The sequence below is a fragment of the Euprymna scolopes genome, chromosome 7 (assembly GCF_053919585.1).
Source record: "Euprymna scolopes isolate OS-2025 chromosome 7, ASM5391958v1, whole genome shotgun sequence".
Classification (NCBI taxonomy): Eukaryota; Metazoa; Mollusca; class Cephalopoda; order Sepiida; family Sepiolidae; genus Euprymna; species Euprymna scolopes.
In genome coordinates this window covers 145,899,008-145,911,966 of record NC_136488.1, presented here as the reverse complement: position 1 = coordinate 145,911,966, position 12,959 = coordinate 145,899,008, and the positions used below count along the sequence as shown (strand labels likewise).

Below are 12,959 nucleotides of genomic sequence, written 5' to 3'. Positions count from 1 at the left end.
CTCTTTCTTTAAGATATCCCCACAAGAAAAAGTCGGGGCTAGTCAAGTCTGGGGAACGTGATAGCCATTTGATATTGCTATTGCGAGAGATAATATTGTCTCTCACCGTATATGCCGTATGTTGTTCAACGCTATACTTATCCATAATTAATTTTTAAAATATTATCTGTGAAATGTCTAAAATATAGAAAAAATAATCATTAATGGTAAAATGACAAAAATTTTCAACCTTTCAGTGAGTTTTTGGACAAAAGATCAGAAAAACATCGATACCATATGTTTCAGATTTAAACAAAGGCTGAAGAGAGTCTGACACAGGCAATCAGATATTGGCTCCTTTGTTTAGATTTGAAACCGATGGTACCAATGTTTTTTTTTCCTGATCTTTTGTAATACATATATAAATAAATATTACTCTTATTTTGAATTTTTTTTTTTGATAACCGAGCACTCTGTTGAGCTTTTCTTCCACTATATATATATATATATATATATATATATATATATATATATATATATATATATATATATTAGTAAGTTATAAAAATATATATGGCAATTAATTAAGCTACACAGAATATTCCACATTTCATCCACGCTAGGATTCGTCAGGCAGATGAAATGCAGAATATTCTGTGTAGCTTAATTGTAATATATGTTTTTATAACTTACTACTTAGCTCTACCTATGTATTAAGCACTGTTGAAGTAAATACTTAAAGTTTACACATAAAATAATACTTTCGTATATTAATTTATGTGATTAAATGAAGTAGTCATATATATATATATATATATATATATATATATATATATATATATATATATATATATATGAGGTGCCTTCAATAAGTTTCCAGACTTTTTTCGTATAGGCACTTTTAATGATAGAACATATATGAAACTGTAGTTTCCTTTGAAGTAATCTTCTCTGGCTACAATGCACTTGTTGTACCATTCCAACAACTTGTGGTAGCCGTCATGGAAGTCTTCGTGTGTGGTCATGTCAATGATCCTCATCACAGCCTTTTTCAATTGTCTCATAACTTAGAGAATAATTAAAAGTCACAGGAAGCAAGGTCTGGACTATAGGGAGGGTGATAAATTGTCTTGATGCCCATCTTGGTAAAATACTCTGTAAAGGATGAAACACCCTTGGTACAAACTTCAGGCAGACTTCTGCATCTTCAGTTCCTCGCGAATAATTGTGTGTACAGTTCCCACACTGACATCAAACTGTGCGCTTATTATCTCTACAGACACACGACGGTCTTTATCCATGAAATTCTTTATTTGGCCAATCAACTTTGGTGTTCTGACTTCCTTACTTCCTCCACACCTCTCATCATCCCTCACAGACTCCCTGCCTTCCTTGAATCTCTTATGCCACTCAAAAACTGAAGCTTAATTCATGCAAGATGGTCCAAAAGCAGTCTGAAGCATTACATATGTTTCTCTGGCATTTTTTTCAAGTTTAAAACAGAATTTTATTGCATATAGTTTTTCTAAAGTGTCCTTACCTCCAGATTGCATATTTGAAATTCGCCAGCTGTGACAATCAGGCTTTAGTAGGGAGCATTCCAGTTCCTGCTGTAGCTGTTCATTTGAACCCGAAATCATAAAGATTGGTCAGTTATCTCATAAGATATATAGCAATAACATACTGAATTTTCAAGAGTCTATGACAATTTGAAATGCCTGTACAAAAGTCTGGAAACTTATTTAAAGCACCCCGTGTGTGTGTGTATATATATATATATATATATATACACATATATATATATATATATATATGTGTGTGTGTGTGTGTGTTATTTTAGTTTAAGGCAGGAATGTAAACAAGATCAACCACACCCATATTGAATGAAATGAGACACACTCAAGGCAGGCCACATTGAAGAGGATGGGAGATTAAAAAAAACTTGTACTATTTTAACGAATAGTTACAAATAGATTCTTTCAAGTTGGCATGGGTAATTTTACAATTTGGGTCAGTAAAAAATATTTTCCTGGTATGTCAAATACAGCCATCTTTCCTTGGATGAACTGTCATTGACCTGAACCTGTCCCCAGCATTTGAGTAATTCTATCATTCTCTCTATTTTTTTTCTTGGGATTTTTATCCTTGGATCCAAAATTAACAGAGATTAGAGCATTCCTGTAATGATCCAGTCCCTGTTGATTTTGTGGTGGGAATTTAGTTCTGTGCAGTTCTAGGAGGCCCACCTTCTCAGGTCTTGTCTTCTCTCTTTGAGAAGGGCTTAGTTTATTGCTAATTACTTAAGGTGCCCTTACTGGAGAATGCTAATGGGGCTGTCCAGGCACTTTTTGCAGGTCAGAGTGCGCCTCCTTGGGGGTGCTGACTTCTTAATCGTACTTTCCGACCCTGGTGTTTAAGTTCTTGCAGTGGGAGAGAATTAAACAACCTTTTATGAGGATTTAAATATATTTAGTGTTTTTTTTCCTTTCTGTCATGGGAGAGTAGTCCACTTATTTTTAGTGAATGACGTATTCATTAGTCAAATTTAATAACTTGTCGCTCATCTATAAATGGAGGTCTTCCTATCGGTTTGCAAAACCTCTTCACATCATGCCAACCATCACTTTGCTATCCTGGTAGATGCTGTTAACCAACAACAGCAACTGAAAACTAAAGTTGACTTTCTTTTAGTTTAATGAGCTTTCCAACTCTGTGTATATATAAGTTCAAATATGTTGATAATATGGAGTTGAATCAATATTTTTTCAAAAGTGCTCCATACAAAGTAGAGCTTTATAAATAACAGTATCATATATATATTTCCCCAAAACCTCTGGCCTTGACGCTGCTATGGTTTCAAATGATCTGAAATAACAGGAAGGGGAAAGACTTAATTCCAAATATTTCTCTTATGTTATATCTGCCCTCTTTTGGAAATAGGGTATGATTATGAATATCTCCAGTGTCAAATAATCCTTATACACTTTGAAATTTACTTTATGTATGAAAACCAAAAAGGGGAGACATAACATTAGCATGTCCAGTGACGCAACCATATAAATTGTTTTATATTAATAAAAGAAAAAAGAATATGTATGTGTGTATGTGTGTATGTATGTATATATATATATATATATATATATATATATATTATTTTTTCCAAACACCCGGGAATGCTGGGAACCCCCGTTAGCCTATTACATAAAAGGCAAAATGGCCGCGAGTGTCCGTGAAAGGCTTTTTTCGTTTGGCTTCTTGCATTGGTTACATTCCAGGACAAGTTTCCTTATACTTCCTAGATTGTAATATCTCCAATTTGCAAACGGACATCGTCTCTGTCTTTATTTTGATCAAGTTTTAAAAAATTCCCTTGTTTCCAGTGTTTATTTGTCTTTCTCGTATAAATAAAGGGAAACTAATCGAAGCAAAGGTATCAACCTGGCTGGTACGTTTTAAAGACAATTAAGTTTTATCAATGTGGGGGAAACCCTTTATATCAGGCAATTGCCATTGCCAGAGTTCCCCCCTTTCTTTTGGGAGGGGGAGCTGCTTTTTCACCACATTAAAAACGACCTTCATCGGAGGTTTAAAAGCAACGCTATTTCTGCAAGTCATCTTTTTGATTGACATCGCTAAATTTGAATGCTTTACATTTCCGGCTGTGTCATGGCATAGCGGTAGGATGTCAGGTTTTCTTTTTCACTTTCTTTTCCACCTTCATGTCATGAGTTCGAGCCTGCCTGCCTACTGCCACATTTTTTTTTTTTTTTTTGCTCAACACACACCTAAAAACACCTGGCACTCCTGCTAGTCTATTTATCTATATATAAAAAGCAATGTTTATCCATCCCCCAATTTTTTTTTTTAAACACCCGGGCAACGCCAGACCGTTCATATTGCATTACGTTCGTTTTTTTTAAATGTTTTTTTTTCCATCACGTTTGCTGTGTTTTTTTTTTTTTTCTGATATTTTTTGGAAGTTTTAACATTGTTAACCTCTAAACACCTGGGATATGCTGGGTACCCCGCTAGTATCTATATCTATATATATATAAAAGCGAAAATGTATGTATGTATGTTTGTGTGTCTGCTAAAAACTTTTGACCGACGGAACAAAAATTCACAAACTTGGTATCATATTAAAGCGCCACCCTCCGGACGACAAATATCAAAAAATTAGCCCAAAAGGACCATCAGAAGTGCATCAACTGATCGATTTTCTGCAGGGGAGGGGCCCAAAAAAGTGACATTTTAATATTAAACATTACATATTTTTAAATCGATTCATAACTGCCTCAAAAATTATGGGCGCCAACTATTCTACATAAAGTATACACGGGGCCGTTTATTTTGGGTCAACTTGTATTTAAAACCCGCTGAGTCATGTTACGTGATCTTGACGTCAGCAAGCTCTAATGGCAGTCTGAATTTAAAAAACATTGTTGTTATCGGTAAAAAAAAATTTAACCCTCACACAAGCTAAACTATGAACTTCTACGCTATGACAACGTTACCAAAGTTATTAGCACATTAAAAATAGTTAGATGCGATAGTTAAACGAAAAATAACAAGCCAAAAATGTGAAGTAAAAAAAAATATGCTTACAAAAAATATTAACGATCAAAGTTTTTACAAAAAAAAAACAGCCAGACGCCATTTTCTTTTTATATTTATAGACTCGCGGGGGCGGGGGAGTAAGGAAGACGAAGTGAGAGAGAGAGACACACACATACACAAACGCAGACAGAGAGACAGAGAGACAGATAGAGATGTCTAGACAGGAAACGAAATACGTAATTTAATAAACGCTAATGTGAAGTAAAACAAAAAAAATAAAAGACTGCTACGTCATCTCGTAACGCTCCCACGATGACCTCATTTAGTGACTATCTGTCAATCAAACCTCTTTCACTCGCTTTATAAGCCTTATTTTAACACTATAATCAATTCCTCTTACTCTTGGCCTAGACGGTTAAGTGGTTGGAGTTTGTTTCACTTCTGCATCAAGGCTCCCGGGTTCAATCCAGCCTCACGACCAAAGCTATTTTTTTTTTCTTTTAGATCTTTAAACACGTGGGCAACGTTTCTTTATTTTTTTTACTTAGCTTATTCTTTAGTTTACTTCTTCCCCCCCCCCCTATACACACAGTGTTTTTTTTTTCGCTTTTTTTTTTTTTTTGGTTTTGGTTTTTCCGATTTTTTTAACATCGTTTCAGGGTTATTACTTATCCCCCCCCATACACACACCTACAAACACCCGGGCAACGCCGGGTACCCCTCCCCCGCCAGTCTATAAATATAAAAGTGAAAATGTATGTATGTATGTACGCTTTTCCTCGATGTCCACAAAAGGCTTTTTTCATAGAAGCACTCGCTTGCTTCACAACTTCTTAAAACTTTTTATATCATCTATAAATTTTAATATCTGACAGTTAACCATGGAGCTCGCCCGTCTATTTAATTTTATTGACTTTCAAACGTTAATTATTCCACATTTCCCCGCATCGGCACGCGTTACATTCAGTTTTCGATATAAACAAAAAGCGAAACTCGACTCTAATCACAGGCCTAGAGCCAGTGGTCTCTAGAGAGCTAAGTAACGTTTGGTCAATATCGACTTCGTCATATCAAACGGTAGCTTTCATTTCGAGACGAGGGAGCGGGTTTTTAAAAACAAACAAACCGATTTATTGACCTCATTAAAAACTGTCCCGCACAAAATGCTAACTGCTGAATAGCTATCGCTGTCACGTCAATCAAAAACGCGCACCTGTTTTTTTTTTTTCACACTTTACTATTTTCCAACTGCGCGTCGTCAAGGCTTTTTTTTTCACGGGCACCTGTTTTTTTTCACACACACCTACAAACACCCGGGCAACGCCAGGTACCCCTTGCTAGTATATATATAAAAGCGAAAATGTGTGTATGTATGTGTTTGTGTGTCCGCTAAAAACTTTTGACAAACGGAACAAAAATTCACAAACTTGGTATCATATTAAAGCTTCATCCTTCACCCGAAAAATATCGAAAAATTGGCCAAAAACGTTAATTTTTTTACCCCGAAATCAACAATTTTCTACAGGGGGTGGGTCAACAAAAACCGTCTTCTCATGACGATGACCGGTTCTATGCATGCGTCAAATGACTGATTTAGTTTAAATAGTTGAAGAACTGACTAAATTTAATGTACGTCGTGTTAGCTCAGTTGGTTAGGGCGTTGGTTCCTTATCTAAATGTTTTGGGTTTGAATCGTGGTGTGAGATGTGTTTTTTTTTTTTTTTTTTTTTTTTTTTCGAATTTTTAAATTTAAATATTAAACCAGTGTTATTTAAGCCAGTTTTCACGTAACGTTCGTTTTTCTTTCTTTTTTTTTTTTTTTTTTACTTTGCTTATTCTTAGGTTTTCATTAACACCCCCGACCGACCACACACCCAAAAACACCCGGGTACCCATCGATTTTTAAAATTTTAATATCGAAAGAGTCTTGTTTAAGCCATTTTTCACGTGTTTTTTTTTTAACGTTCGTTTTTATGTTTTCTTTTTTACTTCGATTATTCTTAGCTTTTCATTAACAACCACACACACCTACAAACACTCTGGCAACGTCGGGTACACCCCCGCTAGTACACCTACACCACCTATGAAAGGATTTTTGCGTCGGTTCTTGCATCGGTTATATTCCGGGAGACGTTTTTGCATACTTTCTAGATCATAATATCTCAGATTCGCAAGCGGACACGGTTTCTTTAATTTTTTTTGATCGAGTTTTAAAAAGCTCCCGCCGTCCCGTCGTGTCGGCTATTAGTTTTTCTCTTTCGTATAAATAAAGCGAAACTAATTGAATGCAACCGCCAACTCCCAGCCTTCGCCTTGCTAGTGTCTGTTCTGTAATTGGTCCTTGGTCAATGTAGGGGAAACCCTTCATACTGAGACAATTACTATTTATTTGGATATGCCAGAGTGCCTCCTTTTTGAGGGAGCTGCTTTTTTACCACATTAAAAACGACCTTTGTGGGAGGTTTAAAAGCAACGCCATTTCTGCAAGTCATCTTTTTGATTAACTATGTTTAATTTGAGCACTTTTTACTTTTTTTTTGCTCAGCATGCACCTCCAAACACCCGGGCAACGCCGGGCACCCATTGCTAGTATGATATATAATATTTTGATTGTTCCTTCCTTAGTTAGTCCATATGTTACACTTTGAAAAAAGTGAATCTGATAACTTTGGACAAGAATATGAGAGTGATCTCCCTTGATGTAGCTTCTTTTTCAAATATCATTATAATAAAATATGATCATTATTGTAATTGTATGAGAAAGGAACTCCTAATTTTGGCTTACAGCGGTTCTTTTTTTTTTTTTTTTTTTTTTACATAGGCATCACCACATTATCAAGGCCAAGAGGCCACTCAAGGATAAGGGTTAAAGAGTGTACAGTAGAAATTGGACATTATAGTAAATTCACCAAAGAAAGAAATCAGCAAAAAGTTATGTAAAAAAAGGGGAATATTTAAAAGAAACAGGGCAAATGAAAAGAACATTGACTGGTGCTGAACTGAAGAAATAAATTAAGAATTGTCTCTGCAAATGTGATTTTATTATTTACATTGAACTATGTAGCACAAAATTACTTCCGGAGTATTCATTAGTACTTACTTTATTAGTAATTATCTCATTTGGGTCAGTTTTATATTTAAAATACAATTTACACTATTTTCATACAAATATTAATAAACTCATATTTACTGCATGTTATTGCTTTTTCTGTCTGAAAAACTAGTTTTTTTACGCTATCCAGAAAAATATTTGTTGATTAAATATATTTCTCATACAGTAGAATTCCCACGAGTCTTGCTAGTTTTTAAATAATCACCTAAAAATAAAACAAAAAAAAATCAACAACAGGGATAACTCATATTTTAAATTGAAGAATATAATAGAAATTGTCTACTTTATGTACAAATCTAATCTATAAACGGCTATATGTATGTCTGTATGTTTATCTTTCTGTCTGTTTCCATAATTTCAAACTCTATTTTCTCCAAAACTAAAACTCTTCTGTCACAGGAATTAATTTTTACCCATCATGGGACGGGTATTCTTAAGACAAAACTCTTTGATTGACTGGAAGTTGAATTTTTTTCAGCCTTCGAGATAAAAGAACATAGATTGTCTTTTTTTTTTAACTTGTTACACAAATTTCTGTTACATTTTTTTTTTTTCTATTCCAGTCACAAGTGTAAGATTTGCAAATGATGATAAGTCACGAGTTGCTTGTTCGTCAACCGATGGTACGTTATCTATATGTCAGGTCATACCCCCTCCTGCTACAGTCATTTGCATGCTACGAGGTCATGGCAGCGGTGTGACTGGTAAGTATTTAGTTTCAATTCACAGCTTTTCACTCTTGTTTTCGTACTCTTGTCCTTTTCAAAATGAAACAAAACAAAATCTTATGACTCTGAAGTTTTTAGATGAGGATTGATTATCCATATTAAACATTGTTCTCATATTGAGTGTTATCTGAAAAACATTTTCGGTTGATATAACTGCTAACAGAACAAGCGAATGCTACCCCCGTGGATTAAATAAGAGATTCCGTTCAAAATTTTATGCAGATTCCCCATTTCGACGAGATACACCTGAAGAAGGTCAGAGGTTACATTGACTGAAACGTTGTTCAAATAACGCTAAAGATGAGAACAGTAGTCCAAAGAATCCAAATAATATGAATATATATCCTACCCCCGTGAAGTAAATAAAGGGTTGCGCTCGAAATTTGGTCCAAATTCCCGAGTTCGAAAAGATACACCTGAAGAAGGTCGGAGGTTATATCGACCGAAACGTTGTGAAAATCACACCCAAGATGAGAACAGTAGTCCGATGAATGATAATACAAATAACTAATCCTCATCTCAAAAATTCAGAAACGTCATTAAAAAAGATGTTCTCGACTAAAAAATAATTAATAACTAAAGAAATCTGCACCAAGGACTGAACCTTCAACTATCAGAAGAGTATAACATTTTTACAACTAAATTTTGTCAAGTACTCTAGTCACTGCTCGAGTTCGACAGAAAGATTCCCTGAATTCAACAAGATACACCTGAAGAAGGTCAGAGGTCACATTGACTGAAACGTTGTTCAAATAACGCTAAAGATGAGAACAGTAGTCCAAAGAATCCGAATAATACGAGAACAAAATCTTGCATTATTTTTATCTTTTTAGAAATGTTTCTTCAGGATAACTCACCAAAAGTGTCACGTATGGAATCGTTAATTAAATTTACAACTCTTTCTGCAATACACTCATATTGATTACAAATGAATTTTAGTCTGTGTCTGGCTTGTCCTCCAAGTTTCAATCATGAAGGTTAAACAGTCTTTGTTTTAAATGATTTCTTCTTCATAGAAGATGTGTGGGACATTTTAGTGATTGTCTCATCAGTAGAAAATATGATCCTGAATGGGATCCATACTCACCGAACCTTACCTTCTGATAGGGTTATTTATTTCAACGATTAATATCTATTAAAACAATTCCCAGATGATTCCTGAACTGAAGAAGGTCGTCACAGCCAAAATCAGGTCCATTCCAAGAAAGCAGTGTGTCAGTTATTGACGATTCTGTATGTCATATCCAGGTGTTTGGTAAGATAAAGATTGCTGGACATTCATGCCTGAAACTTGGTGGACAAGTCAAACATAGACTAAAGTTTATTTGTACCAAATTATGTTGGATTGCAGAAAGGATTGTGAATTTTTATTAACGGTTTTGTGGGTGGCTTTTTTGGTAGGTCATCCTGTATTTACTTAAGCAGTAAAAGTTTCTTTTGAATTTTGGAGAACGCTGAACTAATTTTGGAAAAAAATATTGTGATATGTTCTCATTCGCTATAACTTCATATTTTAAGTCATTTTTAATATTTTTATCGCATGATTATTTGATTTAAAACAAACAATGGTAAATGTTTCGTTTAGGTCCACCTCCACAAACGAAACATTTACCCAAACAACTTATTCAAAAATTTTTAAATTATGTCAAAATGGAGATTTGTGGAAAAGTCGAATTTTATCTACTTTATAATGCACACATCATTATTGTCTGCATTTTTTTTGTGATGAGGAATTTTCATTATGAGCAATTTACCAAAATGATGGGGAAGATGGCTGCATTGAAGTGGCTACTGGTATAAAATGACAATTCCTCATGCAGTTTTTGAATTGTTTTTTTGACTAGAGATGTTGGCAATCTCCATATTGTCCCTCTTGTATAATCAGTAGAACCCCAGAATATGGTGGCCCTAGGATACGTTTTTTTCAGGTTACAATGTGCAATACAATGTTTTTCCAGACCCTGGTTACGGTATTTACCCTGCCTCACAGTGTTATTTATAATATTATTTGATTATATACATGCATATTATATACTGTACTGTATTTTGTTACTAATTTTTAATACCGTATCCCAGGGTTCTACCGTATCTGCAATGAATGACCCGTTTTTCCATGATGTTGCCCTCAGCATATTCCTGCAGCTTATAGAAGCCGTCAGAATATGCAGAGTGCTAATCAAATTTTAAAACATAAAAAAAGAAAAGCATTTATCACATAATAATTTCAATGAAACAAAAAAATGGAAATAAAATAAATCTCTTCTGTCTACTATTATATAAAACAAACTTTGTCTGTGAGCTCGTTTCCTATAGACTCCACAATGGCTGGGCAGATTTTTTATGAAATTTCATACAAATGTACTTTATATATCTGACAGTCTTCTTAGATCTGTTTTGTATCAGAATATCTTCGATAAGTATCGATAATCGAAAAAATCTGATGGGAAAAAAGAACAGGCGATTTTGATCAAAGTTAACACCTTATACAGCCTAACGTCACAAGTGGATTTGAAAAGTTTTATTACTACACAAGCAAAAAGGCTCAGCATATAAAATCAACAGTAGATTCTTTGATATGATAGGAGGGCGTTTGAAATTAATGTTTTTGTTTAGAGCAATTGAACAATGATACTTGACTTTTGCATTTTAAACTTGAATTCAAGCAGTTATGTATAAAAATAATTATATAAAATAAACATTAGGTTCTCTACAGTGCAATGTAGATTACAATAGATTTTAGATTACGTCACTGCGGGGAGACATGTGAAACTTCCTTCTGGTGCACCGGAGTGGATCCCCAACTAGAGCGGGCAATCAATCCATTTGATTTAAAAATGGGTGATTTCACGATTTCGATGGTAATAAAAATATGGGAGAGTGAAACATTTGTTGATCATCATTCGATCTCGCACGACATTGGGTCTCCCTGCTGGTAAATAAATAAAACTAATATTTTCTTCCAGCAGTGTATTGATATCGGATCAAGTAATTTTTTTTTTTTTTTTTTTTTTTTTTTTTGCAATGGCTGAGCATCATTTCGTCATATTTTGGTGGTTTATGTAAGCTGACGAAATAGGCTTAGACAGCATTCACAGAAAAACGGGTCGTCCATTGCAGAAGTACTCAAATAAGTTAAAATATCATTTAATAATTGCATCCGTTTGTGGAACACTATATCGTGGGGCTACTTTTCAGCTGGCTATAACATGGTCATTTTCAAATCTAATGTAAATCAGTTCCTGTTGAGCTGTCCTCTCAAATAATCCAGCTCTACCCAACTTCCGCCATTACTGATCATGTTGTCTCACCATCTAACACTTCATCCTTATCTTAGAGTGAACTTGATAAGCAATGATCACCTCCCCAAGTGTGTGTGTATATATATATATATAATTCAAAACATTCTTTATTGAAACTTTTAGGTCTTTTTTTTCCTTTAATCCTACAGATTTAACATTTTTTTTTTAATTTTATAATATTTAAACAGGGTTATTACTTCGCTTATTTTTAGTTTCCATTTTAATTTCCCGGGCACCCCTGCTAGTATATATATATAAATTCAAAACATTCTTTATTGAAACTTTTATGTCATTTATTTATTTATTTATTTATTTATTTTTCCTTTAATCCTACAGATTTCTCTTGGTCCTCTTCAAATGATATCATCTTATCAGTATCCCTGGATGGAACTGCACGACTTTGGGATGTTGCTGCAGGAAACTGCATCCGAGTTATTGAAGATGGCAGTGGAGCTGAATTATTATGTTGCCTTTTCCAACCTTTGAATAACAACATGTTTGTTGTATCCTTTTTTTTAATTTTCAAAAAATTTATTTTAAATGCAGTTTTTGTCTGAATTCTGCAGAAAGCCGTTATAGTTTTGGTTAAGTAATATTAGTAATAACATTAGTAGCATTATAATTTTGAATATATAATGTACAGTAAACATTGTATCTCAAAGATGCTTTATGTTAAATCTGGTGCAATCTTTGTCAATGGTTTGAGCCTGTAAATGTTCATTAGTAATGTTTTATAGGTAGTAATAGGAGGAAAAGTATTATTAGTAGTAGTAATAGTATCATTTTGACACACCTAAGATATAACTGTTATGTTTGAGGTGAAATTCTACCAAATAGATCTGTACATATCAGTATTTAGTATTAATAGTAGCACTGCTATTACAATTTTTACCAATTCATTAAAGCATCAATTATGTACTCGGTGGTAATCCAGTCACAACACATACATAAGTGGAGAAAAGTTTGCCTACAGAAGTCAGTTAAAATGCAAATTGGTATACATTTTAAGTAAATAACAAATAATGAAAGTGTTTTACAAAGAAATTGATTACAGAGCTTATTTATGATTCTAAGATATCAAGAAGGTTTTAGTAATAAAAACATTCATTCTTTCCGCATCTGTTGCCAAGGTCGCTGGAAAAATGGTGGGATCCTTCTACCACTCCAGTAGATATCTCACTGCTAATGCAATTCTCTATCTATATAAAAGCCAAGTACATCCAAGGATGAGGTACTGCTGCCATATCTGGGCAGGAGCTGCTAAAAACAGCATATCCTGCCTTG

At 34.1% G+C, this 12,959-nt stretch overlaps 1 protein-coding gene across 3 annotated transcripts in view; it reads left to right on the top strand.

Annotated features, from left to right (window-relative positions):
* The window catches only part of LOC145280030 (WD repeat-containing protein 13-like), a 443,316-nt gene that overhangs the window by 406,233 nt on the left and 24,124 nt on the right, over window positions 1-12,959 (top strand). For all 3 annotated transcript variants that reach the window (XM_080131693.1, XM_080131690.1, XM_080131691.1), the window contains 2 exons: window positions 8,212-8,352; window positions 12,012-12,178. In XM_080131693.1, the coding sequence (XP_079987819.1) occupies window positions 8,212-8,352; window positions 12,012-12,178 (308 nt within the window). The remainder of the gene's footprint in view (window positions 1-8,211; window positions 8,353-12,011; window positions 12,179-12,959) is intronic.